Below are 27,460 nucleotides of genomic sequence, written 5' to 3'. Positions count from 1 at the left end.
AACATGTTCCCATAGTTCTCCCACGTCAGCACAAAGGCATGTTTGACTCTGCTGCATTGAGGTGGGGGGTGAGATGAGACAGCACTGCTGGGAGAAAGATCCTGCTGCTCAGACCACACTTTAGTTTTCTCTATCTCTCTTTCTTTCTGTATTTCTCGCTCTCGCTTTCCCTCTCGTTTTCTGGTCAATCTCATTCTCTGTCATTCTCTCTCTCTCTCTCTCTCTCTCTCTCTCTCTCTCTCTCTCTCTCTCTCTCTCTCTCTCTCTCTCTCTCTCCTCTCCCTCTCCCTCTCCCTCTCCCTCTCCCTTCTCCCTCTCTCCTCTCCCTCTCTCTCTCTCTCTCTCTCTCTCTCTCTCTCTCTCTCTCTCTCTCTCTCCCTCTCCCTCTCCCTCTCTCTCTCTCTCTCTCTCTCTCTCTCTCTCTTTGGGAGAGTTTTTTCTACTCTCCCACTGTCCAGACAGTAATGCATACTGGCATTATCAATCACCATGTGAAATCAGACTGCATTATCCTGCCAGACTCTACTTTTGTCAGCGGTGGAAGAAAAAAATCCCTCCACGAAACAGCAGAGCCTTGTGGATACTGTGTATCCTTGTGTGTACACAGGGAGAGCTAGTGCCAAGAAGCTATCTCTTAGAAAGTGCCCGAGGCAGGAATCTGATTGCTCTGTTTTGTTTAGAGTTTTGTTTTGAGCCTACAATACATTGCCAAGGCACGTAAATCATGCTTGAGTCAGAAGCCTGTGACGCTCACCTGAGTCACTACCAGGAGGGGAGCACAGCCCCCTCTGACACCTTGTCAGGGTCAGGGTTCACCCTGTCTGGAGGCAGGATGGGAGCACAGTGAACCAGCATTAGGAACCCATCCTGTGCTCATTCATTACTCAGAAATTATTCAAAATTGGTTCGGCAAGTTACTCACATCTCCTCTGGATCTTTGAAGTCTTGAGGAGTTCAAGTTCTTGAGGAGGCGACGGTGTGGGAGGGGTTCCCTGCAGGGAACCGTGAACGCACCTGCATAATAGGTACAGGTCAATGAAGTGAGGTGAAACTGCATCTGCATGTTAGGATCTGCCTTCTAGGACACCAAGAAGTGCTTCTACAAGTAGTCCCTATAGAGGTCCTTAAGATCACTTTACTACAATGTACACAAGAGATTAATTGTGGTATATGTGTTTAGCAGAGGTGACCTTTCAGTCGTGGGCTATAGGTGTAGCACAGTGAAGCCTGAACTACGTTGAGTTTACACTGTCCTCTTACGAGAGAGAGAGAGAGAGAGAGAGAGAGGAGAGAGAGAGAGGAGAGAGAGAGAGGGGGGGGGGAGAGAGAGAGAGAGAGAGAGAGAGAGAGAGAGAGAGAAAGAGAGGAGAGAGAGAGAGGGGGGGGGGAGAGAGAGAGAGAGAGAGAGAGAGAGAGAGAGAGGAGAGAGAGAGAGAGAGAGAGAGAGAAAGAGAGGAGAGAGAGAGAGAGAAAGAGAGGAGAGAGAAAGAAAGAGAGGAGAGAGAAAGAAAGAGAGGAGAGAGAGAGAGAAAGAGAGAGAGGGGGGGAGAGAGAGAAAGAGAGAGAGAGAGACAGAGAGAGAGAGACAGAGAGAGACAGCGAGAGAGAGAGAGAGAGAGAGAGAGAGAGAGAGAGGATGGTGCCAAGGAGGGAGCTTTAGAGCTCTCAACCTCAAGTAGCACCTTAAAGAGCTTCAAGGATCCACTTTTATCAAAGGCAAACATGACCACCATGGCAAAGGTGTTATTGGTCTGCTACTCTTATTTTCTCGTTGCCTTTATAGCTCAACCGTCAAGTTGTTTATCTTCACACATATTAGTCGGGTTCAATTTTTGCTGCTGGATGCATGTGAGGATTTGGGTGATACGTGTTTTTAATTGAGTTGAGGGGCAAAAGAACAAGGTCTTGACTACTATCAGCAGTGAACTCTCTTGTTCCGACAATAAATTCCCAGCCCCAAATTTGGGCAGACCCATCCCTGTACTGAAATTGTCGTCCTGATGTCTGATTTAATCGTGCACCCAGTTTGGATTCCAGGTGTTGACTGTCAGAGGTCCTTCATGAGTGCTGTAATTACTGAGTTAATGACGTGGACGTTACACACTTGATCACATGAGATGTGTTTTGGTGTGACTTTCAGGTTAAGACTGGAGATATTTTACTCTAGGGCCTAGTGTGTGTATGTGTGTGTGTTTGCATGAGTGTGTGTGCGGGTTTGCATGAGTTTGTGTGTGTGTGTGTCTTCAGAGGGAATTGCGAAGTAGATAGTGGAAGTCTCATTAGTTAAATTTAGAGTCCTTCTTTATGTCAGCATTTTCCCCTCTTGGATCAAATATAGAATGGAACCAGAGCCCTTTGAACACTGTCAGCTCTTTCAGTGTCGTAACCACATCTATACGCAACCATTCACACTCACTCGTACTTAAGAATGCAGAGGTCTTATTTATCATTATCCAGCCACTACATTAAGAATCATTTGTACTGTATGTGAAGATCACCAATGCTTTGGAAGCGTTGCTCTATTCGTGTACATTTGTAAAGCGTGATACCAAGCCTGCTGCACTCGATGGTTCAGCTCTTCACAGACTACAGCCTGACACGAGAGAAGGCTGCTGCACTCGATGGTTCAGCTGTTCACAGACTACAGCCTGACACGAGAGAAGGCTGCTGCACTCGATGGTTCAGCTGTTCACAGACTACAGCCTGACACGAGAGAAGGCTGCTGCACTCGATGGTTCAGCTGTTCACAGACTACAGCCTGACACGAGAGAAGGCTGCTGTCGGTTGTCTGTTGTCTTCCTCTGCAGTGTGAGGTCATATCCTTACCCTTCTGTGTGACACTCTTTTGTTCTGTTCTTCTGCATGGCAGGACGGCAGGAGCAGTCAGAAACTGACAGCGTATCAGTGGTCTTGGGCCAGAAAATGTACTTTTAAGACTTTTTATCTCTCCTTGAGTTTCACATTAGTGTCTGGATGAGAGAGGAGCAGACCTGGTGTTTTGGCAGAGGGCAAACGAGACGTGAGCAAGGACACCTGGGAGATGCATGAGTGTCTGTGGTTTCCGACGGCAGAAATGACTCATGCGAGCTCATGCATGTCAATTTAAGGTCTACGCACATCCTTTAATGAGAAATTAATTGCTGTTAAAGCTTTATATTTTATAGACCGGTGGAGTTGAACTACATCTAGGGGTTTGTGCCCGTTTTCTAAATCGTTTATTCATTCACAAGTTCAAATCCCACACCAACAACTGAATACATTTAGAGGAGAATTAGTAAATTGGGAGGAGTTGAGGCATGGTCTTCTCCTCATGAACCTCAGTTATATTTATCTCCATAATGATGGACTTGATTGAAATTGTGGTATCTCAGAATAAACAGGCATTCTACTGAACCTAACCCTTGGTGATTGTCACTATGGAAGAAATAGGAAACAGGAAAATAGAAATAGGAAGCTTTTGAGATATTCCTCCATTTCCTTGCCTTTGGCAGTCTGTTTCATCATCATATTCCCTATAATTCTGCCAACAGTACTTTTTTTTTTCTTCACAAAAATGCAGATCTCTTTTTTTTCTGTGTGCTTTTTGAGACTTATTGAATTACAAGGGTTTGTAGTCACCGGCGGTAATTTAAAACAATATTGGTTGAAAGCCCAAGTGAACCCAAAGTTCCAGGCTCGCTAGAGGGCTCGACGTTTCCTGCCAACGTCACTTTGTTTTTCCCTTTTCCAATTTCTCTTCCCAGTCGATGGGAAAAGGAGAAGAAGTCTGTCAAACACGAGAGTGGAAGGGTTTTAAAACAATCAGCGGATTCCTGGTAAGGGGAGTGAGATCATTGTTTTAGTGAGGGAGGGAGGGAGGGAGGGAGGGAGGGAAGGAAGGAGGCAGGGGAGGGAGGGAGGGAGAGCTTGGATGACCCAGTCTGTTGTTGTCTGTCCACCAGGGCCACTCATATAGCAGAGTGAACTCTGTGGTCACACAGTGTCTAGCAAAGGTCAAAATTCCTGTTTTATTTATACTGCATTGCACATCAGTAACACCCCCCCCTCCCCCTTTCCCCCCGAAAACAAAACGCTCTCATTGTGTACGAGAGGGATGTTAACATGCAGCTCAAACATCTGTGTCTGATAAATGGTATATAAATACTAATGAGCCCTGCCACCAATTTGAGACTTGACATTGATTATTGATAAATCAGTCTTCCATGAACGTCCATGTTTGGTTTATGCTTACGCCACGGGATTGGTCCCTTTTTTACGGATCCTTGCTTGTTAAGAATGCTGTTCCAATTTGTTAAAAATTTCAGCTTACTGTGTTTACTTTAGACTCATGAATACTCATAAGGCTATTGCCCTAAAAACATTGTTTTTCAAAGCAAACATTCTGAATTGAACTGTTAATAATTACATAGTAGGAGAGAGAATTTCCAGTAAACATGCAATGATATTTTTGTTCAAATCATCACCATTGGAGCAGTGGAGTGTAAAAAGTACAAAACAAGTCTAATGTGTGGTTTTGCTAAAGTGCAGCTGGAGTATGGGAGGAGAAGGGGGGCGGGGGGTGTCTGAGAGAGTTCTACATCCTGTGAGACTTGAGCACAGGTGGTTGGGAGGATAGGAGAAGGTGGGCGTTGAGGTACAGGGGCGTAGTGCCCACTTCCTGTACCCAGCATCGTGATCTACTGTAAAGCAGTTGGCTCACGACCAGATCAGAACAGGATTCGCTCGCGGTTGCCCCTCGCTGTCTCACGATGGGTTGCTATTGGAGGAGACCTTTTGTGGTGGGCCCCAGTTTGCCACATTCTTTTGTTTGTGCTTTCTTCCTAACGTCTTAGCATCAGGGTTACGAAATATTTTTTAATTTTTTACCCCCAAAACACTTTTTTAGCAGCTGCTATTGAAAAGATTGCACAGGGATTCACTCTCGCAAAATGGAGGCACGAAATGAAAGAACGAAAGTTCAAAACGGGTGACAGCACAGCGTTTTCCATATTGTTTTATGCACACGTGGAATGGAAAACATGAAAGTACAGTGCAGTAAAATCCACATTCACTGTCAAGCATGACACTTGGTATGTAGCTCTTCTCATGGAGAGTACTCATAATAGGGATACTTGTCTCCCTGCAGTAGCTGACTACACTCTGCACATTTAGGAAGGATTGAAGAGTCTGCTATTCCTGCTGAAGGAAAATATTCATGTCTCTCCCCTCACAGACCACCCCTATGTCCCAGACCAGTCTGGGGTCAGAGCTGACCAGTCCATCTCAACCGGTCGATCTGACCAGGGATAGAGAGGATTTATCTATTTTTACGGTCACCAGTGAGTAAGCACAGACAAGCTTATGTATCTGAGGTGGCGTGTTAAGGATCTGCCGTTGTCATGAAGGGCAGTGGGTGAAATGTGAGGGTCGGAGGATGAGAGGCGTGGCCTGTCTGCTGATGATAATGTGAGGTCAGAGTGTGAGAGGCGTGGCCTCTGCTGATGATAATCAAACATGACTGAACAATCCCATCACACCCAAGGGGTCTGAATACTACAATGATTAACTGTGTCATTTTGATCCAGCATGATTCAATATTTATTTGGCAGGTTGGATTAGAAGAAGAAGATTATAAGTCATTTTCCTCGACTATCCTCAAAAGACTATATGGTATGGCTACCTCAAAATGTTCAAAGATGGTTTGACTCAAGATCTATCAAGTATGGAACCGGTTTTAGTTCAAAGAAGTGTAGTTGAGATTAAAAGATTTTAAATTGGCAACATATTTTCTACTTGTAGGCTTTATGAAATAAAAGACTGGAGGAGATTTCTTCTTGGTGTGATAGAAGGCTGGCAAAATGGCAGTGGTAGCTTGTGTTGCAGGCTATTGTTTGTATTTGTTGTTATTTAGCTGTAATGTCTAATCTTCCTTGTGTGCTTAAAGGTCAGGTTACCATTCTTATCTCCTATACTAGAATAGGTAACAGAAAGAGATTAGCTCCAGAACTTCTGTTGATTCTGTCTTAAGGAAAAAGGAAAGACAAAAGTCAATCATTTCTTATGAAGTGTGATGGAAGGATACAGCCAAAACAATTATTTCAACATGTCTTTATTAAGATGGATGCTTGAATTCCCGTGATATCGTTGAAGACATCTGCTTGCTGTAGTGAAGCTGTACCTATTAAAGAGAAAGATAGCGCGCGAGAGAGGAGAGAGAGGGGGGGGGGGGGTATGGGTCAATAGTGCTGCCTGTGTGAAAGACTGTAGTGGCTGGCTGTTTAGATGGATTACAGCAGCAATGCATCCCTTTCATCTCATACTCAGGCATTGTGTCTGCAGGCAACAGGGATAATTGGCTCTCATCATCGCTTCGCATGCACTTTTTCCAACGCTCTCTTCACTCATAATTCTTATAATGTAATCTGCTTCGGCGCAGTAATGCAAATTTCATCACTTTATAAAGGAGTTTATTATGTTGTACTTCGCAGCGTACTTAAACCCCGATCACTATTACCATTTAGTACAGTAGCTATATCAAAATATATATATATTCCTTTCATAGATGATTTGAACAACATCATATGTTATTCATAATGCAATTAATTTATCTGGACGAGCTCAGTATCGTATCTTGTTGTGAGTCATCATGAGATGGCAATCAAAACAGTGACATCTGTAGCCCAGCAGACAGTGTCAGACTGTGGAGAGGTATTCAGCGCCAAGCACATCTCTTGGTACAGTGGTTTGAGTCTGATGCACGGCCTCTGTTGAAGTATTGGAAAGATTTCTCAGCAGATTTCTATCTGTAATACCATTCGCTAATTTTCAAGTTCAACAACAGAAATCTGATAAGGTAAAAGCCTCAGTTATTCAAAATTCATCTTAGATGTGGTGTTGAGATGATACACTGAAGCTTTGGTTTGTGAGATGGATGGATGACAGACAAGAAAAAAGAAGGGTGTTTGTTGTGTGACTGTAATACAGGACTACAGGAGGGGTTAATGCTATTTGGAGGAACCTAAACTATGGATGCCCTTTCTGTAAATCATGTGCTTTGCATGGTGCTATGATAGTGCTCTCAATCATTTGGGGGGGGGGGGGGGGGAGAAGGAGTATTTCTCAGAGAGTCTGTGCTGCCAGGGAATGAACAGATATCGATCCTAATCACCTCATGGGCAACCGATATGTAAGTAGGCTCCTGTTTGGTTTGACTTTGACTTGTTTTGACTTTTGACCGTTTTTGAATGTGTGAAGAAAGTCGTTGCTTCCTGCGTGTTAGAGACGCCTGCACATTTTGGCACATACAGTCAAGTTTGATTTAATATGTTTGTAAATGGCATACTTAGTGAGTTGCAATCACGAGGTATTCATTGAGTTGATTAGAATAATGTACTGGAAGGTCATCAGGCAGGCTGTCTGTTCAGAACGACTTAGCTAAGTTAGTCTGATCAAACCTGATGGAAGGAACTTTAACTGAGAGCTGTACTGTTCCAAGATCCATCAAATAATGATCTGAGTCTGAAAAGTTATACATACCGCAACAGTACGCAACAGAAAATTTTCATTTTCATCTGAAAAGTTGAGTATACATTTATGACATACTATTACAAAGGAAATAATGTTTTTTTTGTGACTTCCTCTGCAGGTGTTTTTATTTATTTAGAAACTATTAAAACGTAATTCATCTGTACTTTTGTCGTCTTCTAATGCCAAAAGGTAAACCTAATTACCATCCAAACTGTGACAAGGATCACGCGATTACAAATGGGATTTTTTGTTTTTCTAAATCTTCAAATAGTTAAATCTAGACATAATATCCTGTTGAATGTGTGTTTTGCTGGGAAGGAAATCTTGACTGAGTAAAATGTGACTCCCAAATCTCTTCATGAAAGCTTTCACGTGTGCAGTGTACGCAGACTCATTCAAGGCTCATATCCCGTCTTCACAAGTACACTATTAGCAGCACAATGGAAACCTCTGTCTGGCTGTTGTTAGTCTCATAGCCAAGGTTTGTAGCTTAGAGTTAATGCTGGAGTTAATGCCATCATAGTAGGAGTACAACTCATAAGAGTGCTTAGCACAGAGCACATGGAAGGCCAACTCCTGGTGGTTATTCAGAAGACATGCCCTGCTCTTGTGCTCCAGCCAGTGGAAGCATTCTGCGCTTCTCTCTATGGACTGACCAAACACTCTCTGCCCTCTGTGTTTTTAAAATTCAAGACATGACAAGGTATTCGATGACGCCTGTCATTCAAAGCCGCTGTTTTAGTTTGATTTAACCGTGTCATTCAAGTGCAGACGCCTCCAAGTCACAGTGACTTTGCCCTTCGCTTGGCTTCTTTTTGTTCTCTCTGAAGAAGCCACATGCACTGTACAAGCAGTCTTCCTGCTTCCCATAATGCACCTCTCCTGCTGCAGCATGGACGAGCCAGTGAAAGAAGTCATTGTTCTTGACACTGTGAGGCATGTTGCATGCACTTATGACCCTAAGTGGGAGAAATTATTCCCATTATACATCTGGAATGTCTTTGAATCAATCAATTGTATGTGAACACATCTTTAGAATATTTTGCTTTGGCTGACTTCAATTTGAAAAGCATCCACTTCTCTCCAAAGAGGAAAAGTTGTTAACCATTTTATTTACATTAAATATAATTTCATAAGTAATTTCATTATGTTTGAAACTGTAGGAAATACAAGTTACACAATTCCAACAAATATCACAGTGACGTGTTACGTATAAACACATTTACACAACTGGGAAAGGGTAAAAGATCTGTATTAAAAATAATTTTTCCAGAATGTGTTGAAACTATTCACCCTGAACTAAAATCTGTAAGGCCATTATAAAATGTTTTTGTTGAGAAATGATTCATTTTAAAACTTAGGCCTTTTGTTGACTATTTCCAGAATAAGGACCACCTCCTCACCACGGTTTAGATCCATTGAATCAAGTCTCCCATTGATGCTTTTGAAAAACAAATGCCGTTAAGGGGCCTTATTCCTATGCCTCTCTTTGTCTTTTCTTTCAGGGGGAATTGATTGATGTTCAGTAGACCGTTCCAGAAAACCCTTTATTTCTCACAGGGATTATTATTATATATGATGTGATGTTTTTAGCCATAAATATAGTCAAGCAGCATGAAACAAACAAAAACTATGCGATGTGAAGGTATAATTCCACCGCTTTTCAGATGAGTTCTTGGTTTATAAAAGCCCTGAAGCCCAAACCTCATGGTCCAACACAGACAGGTGAGGAAGTTCATCATAACCAGATGATATAATAATCATCATAGTATACGGTAGTAGAATAGACGCAGGGAGTCTTACACAGTAGTTGTCTTTCATGCAGCAGACATTTTGTTTTGCCGTATCTTGTCTACAGAGTGTGTAGCACATCCGTGGTTACATGCCAGGGTGCATGAGTCTGTCTGGGCCACTTCACAGCGGTGTAAACTAAGAGGGGCGGCGCGGACATCGTAAAAATAAATAAATCTGTATCCGTCAGTGAAAGGCCTATTTTTAACCGCGCTGTCTCACGTTTCTCCTTTTGCTGTTTTGGTGTTTTGTTATGTGAGGAGGATACTTGGTGGATGCTCTCAGGTAGCCTGAAAGGGGGGGATGAGGCAGAGTGACACAACAATCTGTCTTCTCTGTGTTTAAAGACGCGGGCGTGCGTACGTGTTAGTGTGCGCAGACAGGCGCGTGTCTCTGTGTTGCAGGAGGTGTATCTGGGACTGACCTGTTGTGATCTCTCAAATGTTCTCCTTCACTCATTACTACAGCTGAGCCTATGTGTTGCTGCCACCAGCCCTTTCACTGCATCTGCACTCAGGAGTCCAGATTGGATCCAGATGGTGGAACACCCGCGCAGCCCTCGTCAGAGCGGAACTACCCAGTCAAGGCTTAGTTTAAAGGAGTCCTGTGCCCAGGCTTTGCTCATTGGAGGGCCCTTATCGGGGTTAGGGCATCAGGTCCACAGGGTGTTTGTGGCAGGAGTGACTTAACCCAGCCTCGGGGATGTGTCTGCGGCATCACTGTTTGTTTGGGTTGGATGATATTCCTGCCGTCAAGCGGTTGGCTCTCTACTTTCCACTCGTTTCTCTCTTGTATAAATTTGGGAGGGGAATGTGTGTGGGGTGGAGAGAAAGGGGAGGGGGGACGTGAGAGGGGAGGGGGGACGTGAGAGGGGAGGGGGGACGTGAGAGCACAGGAATTCCCACTCACTTGGCTCATCGTGTATTCTCCCTCAGCCATTACACCCCCTACCCTGTCCTGTTCTCTCTCTTCCCTTCTCTCTCTCTCCCTCCCTCTCTCTTTCTCTCTCTTCTTCCCCTCTCTTTCTTTCTCTCCCTCCCTCTCTTGTTCTCTCTCACTCTCTCTCTCTCTCTTTTTCTCTCTCTCCCTCCCTCTCAGTTCTCCCCACCATCGGGTTGGGAAAAGGGGACATTTGTTTTTGGAATGTGTCGCTCTCAGTCGTGAGCACCATCAGAACATCTTTGTTTTCCCCAAGCACCAGGTCTCCTAGACGCTGTGTGGTGCAACAGCAAGTTATCAGGAGGGGGGGGGCTAGGTTCATTCAGCCGCCTGTCATGGGCCCCGCTTGCTTTTATTTTTAGCCAAATCCATCAAGCTTGACAGGCGGGTAATTTGAGCCGAGCCGAGGGCAGTGCTCCAGGTCTCTTCTACAAAGTCATTCTTCTCTTGTCCTTCCTCCTGGGAAAGCTTGGGGCCAGGTCACTCCATGGCTCTGGGTTCTGTTGAGTCATGTGAGATCATGTACACAGAGACACCAGCACTCTACCGTCGGAGACTGCTGGGGTTTATGGGGCGGTTGGTCGGGGTGGGAGGGAGGGAGGGGGTGAGTGGGGGGGGTTGAGGCCGGGGGCAACAGGGGAGCTATAATCTGCTCCCCCGGCCAGCAGAGAGAGGAATGCACTGGGGCGAGCCTTGTATAAGGTAATGTCTAGTGAACATGCAGGGGTGGGACGTGTGCACAGATTTATTTTAATACACTGCTGGCAGGGCCAGAGGGGGGGGCCAACGCTGCCAGCCTGTCCCAGGATCACAGTTACACATCGGACAAGACAGGACTTTTCATTAGGCTAACCACTACAGACGAAAAACACTCAAAGAGGCAAGTTTCTGCTGGAGTTTGACCTGTTAATTGTGCATGTTTTGTCCCGTGAAAGGTTTTTTCATGGGTTCAATAGCTGAGTTTTGACACCAGCATGTTTTGAGTTCTGAGCCCTGCAGACAGATCTGGATCTGGCATGTCAGTCTGGCATTTAGCATTACTGTGATGCACATGTGTAGTGCCTTAAGGTGGTTTGATGTGATTGTTCAATGGTTGTTACAACGTTTTGCCTGAGTCATGGATTCAGTTGAAATATTTTACAGCTGCTATTGAATGATCTTTCTAGCCTAAGCTGCCTTCGCCTATTACTACACCTACAGGAATATAAACAGACACAGTTCTTGATGTGATGCTGAAAACAAAAATACCAACTGTATAAAGAAATACCAACATACTTATCAGGCAGAATTACAGAGCTTGGTAATGGCAAACTAGACCATTAAAAAAAATACCCATAACATAATTTATACCCACCAGCTATGGGATCTATTAATATCACCCAATGCCTACACTAAAAGTGCTTTTGAGCCTTTTTAGTGAAATGAGAGTGTGTTTCTGTGTCCTGGGGCTACCTCCCAGCTGAGGCTGCTGTGTGTTCTCTTCACCTGGGCCAGAGCCGCTGGAGGTGGTCTGGAGCCAGCTGTCCTAGTGACCTTGGGCTGTGTACACACCCAGCTCCCCAGACAGCCTCGTCTCAGGCACACTGAAGGATGCAGCGCCCTTGCTAAGCACATGAGCTGCTCTCTTTCTGTCTGTCTGTCTGTTTCTTTCTCTCTCTCTCTCTCTCTCTCTCTCTCTCTCTCTCTCTCTCTCTCTCTCTCTCTCTCTCTCTCTCTCTCTCTCTCTCTCTCTCTCTCTCTCTCTTTCTCTCTCTTTCTCTCACATTTTCTTTCTCTCTCACTCTCACTCTCACTCTCTCTCTCTCTCTCTCTCTCTCTCTCTTTCTGTCATTCCCTTTTACTCTTCTCTCTGTCCCCTGCCTTTACTCTTCTACTCACTTTCTCTCTCGGCAGGATAAATCATTCAGTGCTTGGAAAACACTTGGCCTTTCCTCTATGTGCACAGTTCTGTCTGTGTCCAAGCCGGAGTTGGGAGATTTTTGCTGTGTTGTGATCTGCCCCACAATGTCCCCTCACCACACCTCGAGGTCTCAAGGTTGCCCGGCAGGAGGGTTAAGGATCAGGTGCTCAGGGTGTCTTTAATGAGCCCTGCACCAGAGTTACTTAGATTCCACTAGCACCCACTCCTGCTTGAGTGTAAAAGGACATATGTGTGTGTGTGTGTGTGTTTAGTGTGTGTGTGTGTGTGGTGTGTGTGTCAACAAGGTGCTAGGGGTGGGATGACATGTTTTGTGAACGCATTCCCCTGACAGAGAGATCTGGCTTTCCAGTCAGATCACCGTATGTGCTGCAACACCTCTCCTGGTGACCCCTCCCTGACGAGCCAGGGCCGCGGTCGCCCCCAGCTGCCAGCTCCGCTTAGAGAGGACAGAGCTCCCGGGACATGGACGGCTGGAGGGGGGCCACAGCTATGTTTGTGTTGAGAACGTCTCATCCAGTTTAGCTGTGTTTTCCTGTCTGTCTGTGACGTGAAACTGTGTTCACGCCAACCGGTTTGGCTCCCGCCACGTCATGTGATCTGACACGAATGCATTAGGAGGTGGATCTCTCTAAAATGTGTTGCTTGTCTGTGGAAGTTGTTGTACATTTTGCTCTTCATCTCTGGTCTCATTATTTGGATAATGATGTCACAGTGTATTCTGCTGTTTCACAATCCCTCTCTCACTATTGTCTGTTTACAATTGATCAGTGTGGTTTGATCCTCAGTAAGATCCCAGTAAAGTGAAAAGAGCATTGTTACCACATTGTTTGATGGGAATTAATTTGTCAAGGATTCAAAATTGCCTGAAGGTGGAATAATCTACGGTATGATATGTTGACACTGAAAGAACATTACATTTGATTCGTTGTTTTGTCATAAATTCTATTAATGATTGAAATGTGGTGTTTCTTTTAGCTCTGGGATTATGTCAAGGTATTTTTCATTGTAAGATAAAGACCTCTTTTGATGCATGCAAATTCCTGCTGCGTTGTAAAGGCCAAAGACTGAAAGAATGTCCTTGGGAAACGCTTTCAGGACTGGTGGTACTATGGGCACTGCTTCTGGGACCAGGGACAAAAGAGCAGTCTCTTTCTGTACATTGAAATGTGCTTACCTTCTGACACAAACAGTGTTCCATTACGGAAGTGGAAGTTGGATCATTGTTTCATCTGGTTCGTTTCTGGATGGAAGCCCTGGATCTTAAGCCTGATTGCCATGGAAACCATTATGTAGGGCAATTGGCAGTAGAGCACTTTAGAAATCTCCTCAGAATATATTACTAGTTGCAAAGGCCCCCCTTTCCTCACCTTCAACCTCTCTTCATTGTCCGGGACATAGTTAACTTCAGCCTGTTTTCTCAGGATTTCATGACTGAACTCAGGAATGTAGTATGAGTAGCCTTTAACGTGTATATCCAGGCTCCATGTTAACTGTTTTGAACCCTCAATAAGATCGCTAGGCTAGATATCTCAACATAAAAAAGTTCAAAAACAACAATTATCTCCAGAATGTCTACATGTCTACCACATGTACAGGTTGGATACTTGTTTTTTTTAAAAGAGGATGCGAAATCTGCACCTGTAATAATGTGCTTATTGTATCTCTAATACTAGACCAGTCCCTACAGGAAGTGGCTGTGGATCTGCAAAACAGATTGTGCCCTTTACCTGGCCCTGAGAGAGACCCTTTACCTGGCCCTGAGAGAGACCCTTTACCTGGCCCTGAGAGAGACCCTTTACCTGGCCCTGGGAGAGACTTCAATTTGAATCCTCATCAGGGACTTAAAGTGGGTTGTGCAATGGACCTGAATAACTGCTCATATTTTCCCTTACGGGGCAAAAACCCAAATAAAATGACTAAGACTTCATTCAGAACAGATGTGCTGATATTTGCATTTCACGGTGAAAGTGCTGCTCGCTCCCTTTGTCAAAGCTTCCAGATCAGCGTTTGTTCCTGGTTGTTAGTTTTAGTCCTGGCTGTCAAATGGACTCTGGACCTGTCGGAATATGAATGTAAACTTTTCAGACAACTAACCCATTACAGAAGAGCAGATTGTTTTAACTGAAAAACCTATTCGAAACACCAAAAATAGCTCCAAGGCAGAAGAAATTATTTTTCTTAAAAAAAAAAAGAGGGGAAATAAAACACACTTGGTTGATTCCTGTTACCACCTTTTTTGTGGACGAGCAACTCCCTCATTTATGGTGCAGGAAAACAAGCTTGCTCAAAGATCTGCTAACCCATCTGGTTGAGGTGATTAGCAAAAGCTGAGGCAGATGGCAGCACGGCCATATTCTGCATTGCTGTAGGGGTGTATTAATCTGCATACACTCACATGCCCAACACAGCCTCGTCTGAGTCCCCTGATTGTATTTCACTGCGGTACATTACTATCCATGACCGAATGGGAAAATCTGAGGAGAAATATGGTCTTTTCCAACGTTTGCTTTCTGGTGGAACCGTCCAACCGCACAAGGCTCATTTACTGCGGCGAGCTGAATGACTGGAACCCTCAGGATGTTTTTGTAAGGGACAAGGCGGGAGGGAGGGAGGGATGAATGCCCCCTCCAGCACAGAGATCACGCTAGACTGAGTGAGCCACAGCCCCTCTGCTGGCAGTGCGTCTGGAAATGTTGACGCACCAGCGGAGAGAAGCCCCAGAAACACGAGGAATCCCCCCGAGAAGACTTAGGGCGGGAGGGAGGGGTGGAGCCTTGGAATGCCCTCTGAGCAGTCAGTCACTTAGTTACCAGCTGAACTCAGTGAACCAAGCCTGAGTCAGCGACTTCACGACAGGACCACCGCCACCAGTGAGACTCCACCCCACCTTCCACCTCTCTCTCTCCCCTCGTCTATCCATCTCCCCACCCCCCCATCATTGATCGAGACTCATGCTGCCCCAAGCATATTGGCTGGGCTCTCTGCCATCTCTCAAAACAAGTTCACCCCTACCCAATCACCTGACCTCTTTGAGTCCAACTGTCAGGGTCAAGATGAACCTATGTGATGAATGACTGATGAACAATGAATGTGTAGTAAGCTGGGTGTAGCACATGTACAGTAGAAGGGATCAGCCTGACATATGGAACACATCCATTCAGGTAAATGAACACATCCATTCAGGTAAATGAACACATCCATTCAGGTAAATGAACACATCCATTCAGGTAAATGAACACATCCATTCAGGTAAATGAACATTCGTTCCTTCCCTCCCCCAGACACTTTTGTAAACAGGATAATCTGGTCTCTGACCTTCTCATCCACTCATGTAAACAGTGTTATTTGTGGTTCATTATTTGGCACTGGTACTGCTGCTTGTAAATGCAGAGTGATGTCTATACTAAATAAATACTATCACTGGATCTCTATATTTACTAGTTACTATTTACTATTTACTTAGGGGAGTCAGATGGCTGAGCGGTGAGGGAGTCGGGCTAGTACTCAGAAGGTTACCGGATCGATTCCCCGCTGTGTCAAATGATGTTGTGTCCTTGGGCAAGGCACTTCACCCTACTTGTCTCGGGGGGAATGTCCCTGTACTTACTGTAAGTCGCTCTGGATAAGAGCGTCTGCTAAATGACTAAATGTATATTGCAGTTTCACACCCCTCATCCTCATCCCTTTGGGAATGTTGGATTGGACAGTTTATTAATCCTCTGGGTTGAATCTGATTGTGTTCTCGGGCTTTGTTTGTTTGCGGTAAGTCCTTATAGAGGAATAATAGAGAGAGAGAGAGAGAGAGAGAGAGAGAGAGAGAGAGAGAGGGAGAGAGAGAGAGGGTGAGGGTGAGGGTGAGGGTGAGGGTGAGGGAGGGTGGTGTAATAATTACTATCTCTCCCCACTGATCTGACGGAAGACGATAATCCATTACTGCAGGAATTCTGTACATTTGTTAGTGATGTTGCCTGAATGTCAATCATGTTCATTGTCTGGGAAAATATTTGTTGCTTTCATCCAAGTGGAACTGGCAGGTAGATAAAACGGAAGTCAAACATAGCCTACTCTAGTTTCCCATGTTTGGCTGTCATTTCAATAAAAAAAGTTCAGAAAAGTTCAGCTACCTGCATAGCTACAGCAAAAAATACAGTCCAGTTCAATTTGAAATTGGTCAATCTTATATTATATTAGCCAGTTTCCCCCTAAAAGAAACTTATTGACGTTTTGGGGGGCTATTCTCAGCTGGCCGATGGTACTGTATGGTTCTGGTCTACAATTTTAGAGTCCGCTTTCCTGTAGAACTTCTCTTGGTTAGCCAATGTTTTCCTTGGCTGCCTGCTAGACCCAGGCGTGGTGTTTACTCACTGTTTGATTTCCAGCTTGTGTAATGCACACAATTACAGTCTAAACAACTCAACTGAGCGCTGTGTTCCTAGTACACTGCCAGGGGCTGAGGGAGAGGGCGGGCACAGTCAGAGCTCACAGGCAGGCGGGCACAGTCAGAGCTCACAGGCAGACAGGCAGGCAGATAGACAGGTAGACAGAAAACAGTGGTTCTAACACAGCAGTGAGCACTGCTGGAGATGAACCATAAGATCAAATCCATTCTCTGATTTAAAAAATAATTTGTTTCACTGGTATCTAATGGTGTTTGATGATTTGGAAAACTGATGCACTTGCTGTGGATGTCTGTTCTGTGTTCAGTTACTTTACTGTACAGGTACTGCATTACTGTAGCAGTACCTTTAGGGATGCTGAGAATGCATGTGCACTCATCTGAACAAGCTTCTGTGTGAGGTTAAGATGGGTTAGGTGTCTATCTATAGACATGCAGATGATTGAGTGCAGTTGGTCTTTGAAGCTGGTGCAAAGTTATACCCACATGTTCAATTATCACTGTTGCACCATTAAACCAGCCGAGAAATACTGTGACTGTCTCTTTAAATTATACAGAGATCCTCAGCTGAAAGATAGTTTCAACGTCTGTTGATGATTGTCGACTTTGCTTATTGTCACGGAATCAAAGTTTGCATTCCTTTGATTTAAATGCTGTAAGCTATTCTCAGAATCTCCAACACGTTCACCATTCAAATTAATTGACGTGTATTATTCTCTGTTGTGGAGAAATGAGGTTCAGCAGGGAGATATGTTTCCTTCAACTAGCACATTAGCAAACACACTAGCAAATAATCTGTGTTCTCTCCAACCTTACTTTCCAAAGCAAACAGTGAGAGGGCGTGTGTGTTTTTTATTTTGTTTTGACTCTCCCCAGCCCTGAATAAAGTAGGTCACAGGCTGACCAGGGCAGAGCATGAGGCAGCAGTTTGTCGGCTTACTCCTCAGAGAAGGATTGTGTCTCCAGGAAGCTTGTTACACAGGAGACGTTAAACACAGAGTTCCTGTTTGACATCTGTTTCCACCGAGCCCAGTCCACCAGCTTTTTACACTTGCGGGCGGTCAGGTCTTTTTCTTGTGTTCTCTCTCTTTCTCTCTGTCTCTCGATTACACTTATTTTCTTTATCTTTATCTTTTTTTTTTGTCTGCCTCTCTCATAGCGGATCAGTTTAACTGCTTTGTGACCTCTTCCTCTCTACCCTGGCTTGATCTCCCAACAGTTCTGATGATGCTCCCAACTCGAGACTCTTTGCCCAGAATAACAAAACATTGGTAGATCTTACACATGCTGCCACCCTACAAGACTGCACAACCTCTGGGCAGTGAATAATTAACCAGGAGTATATTTAAAGTGAAAGAGAGCGCAGCTGACTTGATAATTTGTGACAATTACGCCCAGAAGATAACTGATTGCAATTTGACACTTTGCAAGCCAAGTCTCCAATTCAAGTTTTAAATCGACATGACATATTACTTAATGTGCCGCTCTTAACTTTGGCAAATTTTAAGTTTTGTGTTTATATTATATCACAAATACAACGACAGAAACATTATTCCTCGAAATAACATTCATAGTTATTTGAGATAAATGGAGGTATCTCTCCAAAGCTTAAGTAAAGTATCAAGTGTCAGAGCAGAGTATCCAAATAACCCCAGCCCGCTCAGCTGCTTCCTCAGGTCACATGGACATATATCTTATTTGTTTTTCCGTCATCAATATTGCCGATGCAAAGCTCAGTCCTCCGCATGGTGTTTCCTCACGTGTCAGCGAGGACACACACTGGCTATTTTTAACTCTGGCGATAGTGTGACCCGACAGACACTAGAGCACCAATTATCCACATACTACACCTTACTTTACATGAAACCCTAGAATGTTTGAGTGAGGTAGGAGGACAGGAGCCAGGATCGCGGGCAGTGCTGATGTCAGAGCTTCTGAAAGAGGACACGGCTATGTGACACAGCAGGCCGAAGGCCAGTCTGGCAGGGAGAAGGTAGGAGACGTCCCCAGGATGTCCCCAGGACTCACAGTGACAAGTTTATCAGTACTCACCCCCCCCGTAAATTTAATTACCCGGAACTGGGTGCATGAACAAACAAATAGATCCTTTCCAAGAAATCCCATTGCTCTCAGCTGTTTTGTCTCTTCCAGAGGAAATAGTGATGTGTTGATGTGTTTTGTTCCCAGTTAAAAATACTTTATTTATCAAATCTGTTTATCATTTTAAAGAGGTGAAACTGTCTAGGCATTCAGTGCTGCATCAGGTAACAAACATGATAACACACATTAAAACATGCATTATCACGCAAACACACACCCACAAATACAAATTGTTTCAGTCCTTAAGGTCAATTACTGATGTAGATATCCCTACACTGGAATTACATTTAGAGATTTTTTCAGATTATGTTTCCAGCCTCGTATAGTTTTCCTTTTGTGGAAACAGTAAGGAGTAGGTGCAGCCCACATTTCCATATTTTAACACTTATGATTCAGACTTTCCACTGACTGTAAAAAGCTCTTTGGCAGATGTCGATGTCTTTGTGAGTAAATTGTGCTCTACGGGTTGTGACAGCATCTGAAACGTCGCTTTGTACCTGTGTGGGACACACATTTCACCATCATCTCTCTGGTGCTTCTGACAGCTTACGAGTGGAGCCCAGTGCCACTGTTTAACAATATAATCAATTCTGTTTACTTACACTCACTTGAAAGATTTACTGTAGGACGTCCTTTCATGGTGAGTTTACTGCAGCTAGAGAACACTTGTTGAACGTGTGTCTACGGCATGTATGGGGTCTGTCTGAGCCCAGCTCCTTCCAGGCTGTGCATCACTACAGCTCAGGGTCAGAGTGAGATCCTTATCACAGAGGAATACGTAGAACAGCAATGCTGAAGACTCTTCTAGGGAACATAAAACGTGTGCACACTTTGTCTGTGCTAGTCAGGGAAGCGGAGTGTGAAAGGGGGAAAGAAAGAGAGACAAAGACAGAGTAAGGGCGATGGAGAGAGAGAGAGAGAGAGGGTCTAACAGGGCTGGTGCTGTAGAAGCACAGCCCTCCAGGCTGAGATCAGCCTAATCAATAGAGGGGATAATGTGGAGATGAGTAGTATGACATCAATATTAGGCGCACAGGCCCAGAAGCACCATTGTGCCTGTCCCTCCCTGGCTCGCTCGCCCTCCCCTTCCCTTCCTGTGCTGAGTAAACAGTGGCTCCTCAGGGAGAGGGGGACATTGATGAGAGCCGCTAGCCTCCCACCCTCTGTGTATTGTTAGGCTCTGAATGCACAGTGACCTCATCGACAGGGACACTACCTGTCCTTGCGACTGACGTCCTACCGAGGGAAAGAAAACATTCAGGCTGCAGTTATTCGATTACAGAGTTATTGGAATACGGACAGACAGCGGGAGGTGCTGCAAGCCTCTCGTGCTCAGTGCTTTTTATTGAGTCGTAAAAATACATGTTTTGACTTGGTCTTCTGCTTGGCTGGTTAGGGAGGACAAGATGGGTAGTTTTTCCACAGCAAGTAGAGTTGCACAGTATTTTGATGAGGTTTTTGAGACGATCATGGAATACTTGACAGCAATGCTCTTCCCTACTGCAAGAGCGCCACAGTATAAGGCTACACAAGTATCAATTTCAGAAAATCCAGACAAGATTATAAATCAATATGTTTAGGTGAAAGGAAATATTCTATTGGAAAACCTTAGATCCAAATAAACCACATCGCATGACATGGTAGTCATAACGAATGTAGCAAAATGAACTATCAATGAAATTAGATTATATTAACTGCGTGTAATACATTGCGTTTTGCAGCTATAATATTTCAACGCCAGGCAGAAAAAGAGCTGAGGACACAAAGTCTGTACGAGACCCTAAAAGACCTCAACATCTGCCTGCCAACAGACGTAGTGAGATATATTGCAGGTATGCTCTCTGTGTTTAGTTTGGATTATTTCAAGAATGTCTGCGCTGCCGTGTTATATCTGAACGGTGCCCAGCCTGTCTCTCTCTAAACGACTTCTATAAAAACACAGATACTCGGACACACAAGGCTGACGGCTTCCCTCAACACACTGAACAAAAGCCCTCTTTCACTATGCGCTATTATTTTTATTTTTTCCTCCTTTCTGCGCCCGGTGTTGGGTGAATAGTATGACTAAGTTGACCGCACTTTAAACAGCGGCATACTTGTAGGACTGACTGTGGTTTGATGAATGGCTCAAATTCCCCCAGTGGCTCACATGGCCACTGAAAGGTAGGAAACTAGCCCGCCTTCTTCCTCTCCTCCCTAAAGAGACCTCTGCTTCTTTGTAGTGCACTAAACTCTGTCCTCTGGAAGCTATAGCCTGCCTTAAGTTTGTGCCGCACGAACTCTGGCAACTGTTTCCAGCAACTGTGTCATCATAGAGTTAGCAAAACCACACCAAGTCCTGCTGCTTAGCGTTGATACTGTGGGATAGTGTCGGCTGGAGGATGTGAACCTGGTAGGCCTTTTCCTGGATTCAGGGTCTTACTTCTCCCGCTGTCTCCATCCCGTCGAGCAGAGATAGTGGTGAGGAGCTTCCATGGGTGTTTCTGTCGCTCTCCAGCGAGCAGCTGTCTGGAGAAAATCCTGAATCGTTAATTGCGTAGGACCCTTCTGGACCACGCCCCCCCCCCCCCCCCCCCCCTGTCAGACTGTCAGACCACAGCACCTCTATGAAGCAGGGGATACCCAGTCTAATTGGAAAGGCTTTGATGTGAAGCACGTTCACTAAGCCTCTCAATTCAGCACTTAACCCTCAACAATACATTTTTCTTTCATCTGCAAAGCCAATTAATTTGTAGCGTGGAATATAATTTCAAAGAGAGAAATAACCATTTTGGGGGGTTAGGTGGGGGGTAAGGCTGTATAACCATATTACAATTATTTCTGATATTTGAATCTTTGCATTAAGGAATAAACATGGCAATCGTCAAGGGTCATTCTTATTGAAACCTATTTTTATAACAGAATATGTTCACTGCAATGAGTTCACTGCACATGATATTTCATTCATGATCAATAGCAACAATAACAGTTAACAAGAGCAAAATATAGATGTGGCGGAGTCCTAATTTAACCTGATGAAAGAAAAATAGCCTGCGCAAGTAATTCATGCAGTACTGAGAATGTGCTATTAGACTTGTGGAACATTTTCTGAGTCATTCCTGGCTTCCTCTTCGAAATTATGACTCAGAGGGGAAGAGAGCGAAAAAAAAGTTTCAGACATCAGAGCATTCTTGCCCTGAATGTGTGTGTGTGTGTTTTATGTTTATCCGTGTGTGTGTGTGCGTGTGTCTAAGGGCGGGCGGACAAGCTTATGCGAGTGTACCGCCCGTATTTTTGTGGAAGTGAAATACACTTCAGTGGTGTGTAAAGGTATGTGTGTGTGTTAGATGTGTGTTAGATGTGTGTGTGTTTATGAGAGATGTGAGGGGATGTGTTTCCTGCTGTCACCTCAGCCATTTGTCTCACCTCCTCACCCTCAGCCCCCCTCTGCCCACCCCTCAGCCCCCCTCTGCCCACCCCTCAGCCCCCTCTGCCCACCCCTCAGCCCCCCTCTGCCCACCCCTCAACCCCCTCTGCCTACCCCTCAGCCCCCTTTGCCTACCCCTCAGCCCCCCTCTGCCTACCCCTCAGCCCCTTTCTGCCCACCCCTCAGCCCCCCTCTGCCCACCCGTCAGCCCCCCTCTGCCCACCCCTCAGCCCACCCGTCAGCCCCCCTCTGCCTACCCCTCAGCCCCCCTCTGCCCACCCCTCAGCTCCCCTCTGCCTACCCCTCAGCCCCCCTCTGCCCACCCCTCAGCCCCTTTCACTCCTGTCAAGTGGAGCCCGTCAGGCGGGGGGCCTGGAGGTGGTGGTGGTGGGGGGGGGTTATCTACTGTGATGTCCGGTCTCTCAATGAAAGGTGTAGAGTGAGGATTACCGCTGGCGGTGTTAGCTACTCCACCTACTATAGTGAGCTTCCTACCGTCAGTGTGCTGGCCAGGCCGACCCCGTGCTGTGCTTGACTGGCTGACGTCAGCCCTCCCCTCAGACGACCTTGACACTGCGGAGCGCTGATAAATTCTCCATGACTCACCCCTGGCTGGGGGTCTGACAGGTGGAGTCTGGGCAGGGCGTTTTTGACCACTCCTCCTTTCTGTAGAGGTGAGAGAGGTTCACTAAGGGGGTTGGGACCAGAGTGAGAGAGGGGGCAGGGCGCAGGCTGGATGACTCCTCTGCTCCTCTCCAGCCCTCATGTTCACACAGACGTGGGTAGTGACACCACTTTGGTACGATGACATCACAGCTGCTTTTTTTCCTACGGTGACTCAAGTCTTTGTTACTCAAGTCAGTACACTGTGTGGGTCACAGGTCAGACTTGACAGAGTGTTAGGTCAGGTCTGACCTCACGTCCCTGAGGTCAGACACCGTGCAGTCGTAGTTGCATTTCGATGGATCTCAGGTTGTACGCGCTGTCAAGTTCAACAAGACTGATAGACAGGGCCGAGTCACATGTGCCCACCGCAAGGCATGCGGCATGACATTGAGCACATATAGGCTGCTGATCAATGTCTGTCTGTACATTACAGCTGCGACGAGAGACACGTATTGAACTGGGCTGCAGGGGTCAGTATGGATGGAGCTAAAGGGGGCAGGAGAACAACAGAGAGATACCAGTGTTTTCTGTCCATACTTGTCTCTCTCCCAAAGCCTGGCTCCAACACTGTCTCCAGCCAGAGGGATGAGTCCATCTGATACCGTGAGCCTTCCCCCCCTCCTCCACCCATGCATCCATTGATCCCGCTGCAGCTGTTGCAATCCTCTGGGGTCTTGGCTGCACAGCCTGGTAGCAGACAGGGAGGAGGGCATGGCTGTCTCTGCAGCACCAGAGACTCTGGGATGAATGAGAGCCCTTCACCAAACCCAGGCACATGAATCAACTGGGATCACGTCACGGCTGACAGCAGGACAGGTCATCACCGTGTTGTGGTTACACTTCAGATTACACTCCAGATCTCACGGAGCTCTTCCTGTGTCTTGTTTTCGGTCTCTGGCTGAGGAGAAGGAGCTAGCGCTGTGCTACGTGGTGTAGCAGAAAGAGCTAGCGCTGTGCTACGTGGTGTAGCAGAAAGAGCTAGCGCTGTGCTACGTGGTGTAGCAGAAAGAGCTAGCGCTGTGCTACGTGGTGTAGCACGTGTCGTGTGTCTCCTTCTGGGGTTTCTGTGCTGACTCTGCACGCCACATGTTCCGTCGCTACCCTACCACTGCAATGTGGTGTTGCGTGTTGCGTGTGTGTACCATGTTCGCCTCAGTGTGAGAATGAACCTGCGAGACTAGACTCCTTCCTATTGGATTAGGCTGACTCATTAGCCAGGAGGCAGTGGAAAGGGCATTGCAGTCTGGGTTCTCGGCTCCTGCACACATCCACAGGCGTGGGAGGCGAGAGGCAGGGGGCGAGGAGCCAGCGTGAGGCAGGAGGGGAGGAGCCAGCGTGCAGCAGGGGGGGAGGAGCCAGCGTGAGGCAGGGGGGGAGGAGCCAGCGTGAGGCAGGGGGGGAGGAGCCAGCGTGAGGCAGGGGGGGAGGAGCCAGCGTGAGGCAGGAGGGGAGGAGCCAGCGTGAGGCAGGGGGGGAGGAGCCAGCGTGAGGCAGGGGGGGAGGAGCCAGCGTGAGGCAGGGGGGGAGGAGCCAGCGTGAGGTGTTGTCTTCAGGGCTTGATTCCTGTGTGTCAGGAGACAGTTAGAACAGTTTGTTCCCTTATAGAAGCTGGAGGAGGAAGAGCTGTCTGTGAGTGGGCATCTTAATCCAGACGCAGCATGCTCTGCGCAGCATGTGGTCCGGAGCACAAACTGGCCCAGTCACCGAGGCCCACTCTATGATGAGCGACAGGCTACATAAGCTCTCTATTCAAATTCAGTTTTCAGTTTTTTTTCTTCTCTATCCCTTGCTAATGTCATTCCCATCCACACTCTGATTCATCATCTGAGTGGTCCTCCCACATGTGCTGTAGCCTCCTGGTAGGTAATAATACATCCTGTATCTAAATATAACCTGAACACTGACTGCAGGGAGATACTGTTCAAAACCTTAACACTGACTACTGGAAAACCCAAGGCTCATAAGATCTCGCCCTGCCGTTTGGTTTTGAAAGCAGGGTGTTCGAGGGGCCAGAGATAAAAACACAACAGACAAAAAGCCACAGCGCGCTTTGACAGAAAACTTTTTTCACTCTGTTTTTTTTTCGGTTTGCAAAGTCTGGGTCATTATAAATCCATTGAAGGATTAGGCCACTGAAAATAGCAGCTTACGAGGGGGCGACTTAGTGCGCAGCCAGCACCATAAACAAACAGCCAAGAGCTACTGCCCTGTCTGCCTGCAGTTCAGGGAATAATTTGTGGTTTGCCAGAGGTCGACCTCAGTCAGGAAACATCGGGGGGATAAAGCAGGGCCATTTAGCAGTGTGGAGCTCCTGAAGTCCCACCAGGCCTCCTCACTGGGCTGCCTCCAGCCCCACCAGGCCTCCTCACTGGGCTGCCTCCAGCCCCACCAGGCCTCCTCACTGGGCTGCCTCCCAGTTTGTGGGAGCCAACAGCCCACAGACGGGGCTAAAATGCTTAGGATGCAGGAACATGACCCAGCCTGAGACACACACCAGCACGGCCCTTCGAAGAACTGTGCACCGCTGGAAAAGCAAACGTCCCCCTCCCTCCGTCCACAGACCTCCAACGTGTCATTTCAGCCCGCTCTTCCCCCTCTCTTCCCCCAGACTACAAATAGCAACAGCCAGCCTGCATGTTCCTCCTCTCCCCCTGGGGCTGTCTGCAGCGATGGGGGCTGGTTCATGAGCCGATGTTGTGTTTGCTTTGCACTTGACTTCAAACCCAGCGTGAGGAGACGGGGGGGAAGGTGACCTTTTGGGATGCGTGCAGGGGCAGGGGTTCGCCTGTGTGGAAGGGGGAGTGTGAGAGGTGACTAGTCCAGGCTATTTTTGTATCGTATCAATTGAAGAAACGTACAGAGTGGGTTGCTGAAGTCTACCTCGTGTGTCACCTCGCTGCCCTGGACTTTCTTTGTCTGACAGGAAAAGTGTTTTTTCTCTGTGATACAGGTTGGCCTAGTTTGGTTTTGGACTTTTCGAACATCTTCACTCCCACTATCACCTTGCTATGTGGCATGTGAAAGAGATTATTTGAATGTGCGTTAATTCCCCGCTACTGCAAAGCGAATTAAACGGTGAATAAAATATAAAAAATCCCTCACCCCTTTCTGCGTAAGCTTGAAACAGGAAACGTGTGGCTGGTAGAAAATAACCCGATAAAGAAAGAGAAATTAAATTGCCTTTCTTGTTGCAAAATGTATATAAAAATACCACCTGCGTCATCTTAGACATGGTCAAAGTTTATTATTGAATTATTGAATACAGTTCCGTGTCAGTGTTTATGTGAAGAGAGTCACATATAGAGATTTTGTCATTAGACAAAAACCCATGACATTGCTTTTCTACAATTGAAAGAAAATCATTGGTTTGCAAACACACAGGATCAATGTAGGAGTTAGTTTTCTCCTGCACTCAAGCTCACAATGTGTGAATGAGTCCTTTCAAATAATTATTGAATTGTGGTCTTTTTATAAGCAACAGCGACTAAAGATTTTTCTTTGAAGTGTTTTATAGACGGATTTCATGCAGTTACGCCACCTGTTCTACACCATCTGTATATTCTGGTTGTGTGGGTATATGTTGTGTATCTGTGTATATCTGTCTTCCTTCTCAGAAGACCTTGAATGCTCTTCGTGCCCTCTCTCCTTGGACTTGTTAAGATTCAGTGTTTTAATCAAGAAAGATCAATAACTCGAGATCTATATTGATCTCCTGTACCCAGGAGAGTAACCAAATCATTTGACCACTGTCCCTATTCCGAGGCCAAGGCAAACAGATGTCTGAGACAGGTTTCTGCAGGTGAGCTGAAACACAGATCAAGATGAAGTTCAGCTTTGTGCTTCATGTATCCCTGACCAAGTGTAGACTGTCACACGCAGAAAAAATAATTAAAAAAAAATACTTGTATAATACCTTTTTTTTTTTACCCTGTCTTTGTTAAAGATGACACGGTAACAATACTGTCAAATATCATGACGTCTTCTGAAAGTATTTTCACCACTGACACGATATTGCTGCGCTCACATGAAGAGGCAGTGGTAAGGCTGTTGTTTCCAGTGTGGCTCACGTCTCTGGGGTGACGGCTTCCATCAGAGGGCCTGCTCTCTCTCCTCTCAGTCTGACTCATCGTGACTGATCAGCTAACCCATTAACCACAGCAAATGTCACATTTGCGCATATCCAAACCATAACCTTTCAATCCGTGCCCTCGTCAATGTATTTCTTACTCGTGTGGGTAGTGTTTACGTACGTCTGTGTCTGGTGCTCACCTTGAGGTGTGATTGGTTGATATCAATCTTTTTTGGGGGTTTGCAATATGGAGAACAACATCTGATTTAATTTTATTTTGATGGTGCAATGACGTGTCTTTTACAGCATACTAAATAAGAAATCTTGATTTAAAACCACACTCTCCAAATGACCTGTTCAGTGTAGCTCCATTCGGCGGCCTGGCCCAGCCCTCTCTACACGAACACACACGTTGATGTGTACATGTGTAAGCTCCCGTCAGCTCCCAGATGAGCTCCTTTCCGCTGGGTCAGAGGGCCTGCCAGGGCACCTCTGACCTGCCCTGGGCAGCAGACACAGCTGGGGACATGAGAGCCAGCTCACACAGGGACACTTCATGCCATGGAATGTGTGAATGTGTTGCAACCCACCTCCCCACCAACACACACCCCCACACACACACACACACACACACACAGCCTGTATAAACTGACAGCAGCGGGTGCT

General features: G+C 46.0%; 1 protein-coding gene across 2 annotated transcripts in view; it reads left to right on the top strand.

Annotated features, from left to right (window-relative positions):
* Positions 1-27,460, top strand: part of bach2b (BTB and CNC homology 1, basic leucine zipper transcription factor 2b) — a 60,778-nt gene that overhangs the window by 3,426 nt on the left and 29,892 nt on the right. Inside the window, exon 1 of one of the 2 annotated variants that reach the window (XM_047021101.1) lies at positions 7,103-7,165. The exons of the other annotated variant lie outside the window; for it this stretch is intronic. Within the exon in view, the coding sequence (XP_046877057.1) occupies positions 7,151-7,165 (15 nt within the window). The 5' untranslated portion in view covers positions 7,103-7,150. Of the gene's footprint in view, positions 1-7,102; positions 7,166-27,460 lie in introns of those variants that run through there. 2 annotated transcript variants of the gene reach the window in all.

This window comes from Hypomesus transpacificus, chromosome 6 (assembly GCF_021917145.1).
Source record: "Hypomesus transpacificus isolate Combined female chromosome 6, fHypTra1, whole genome shotgun sequence".
NCBI classification, from domain to species: Eukaryota; Metazoa; Chordata; class Actinopteri; order Osmeriformes; family Osmeridae; genus Hypomesus; species Hypomesus transpacificus.
This window is presented reverse-complemented; position numbering and strand designations above follow the sequence as displayed.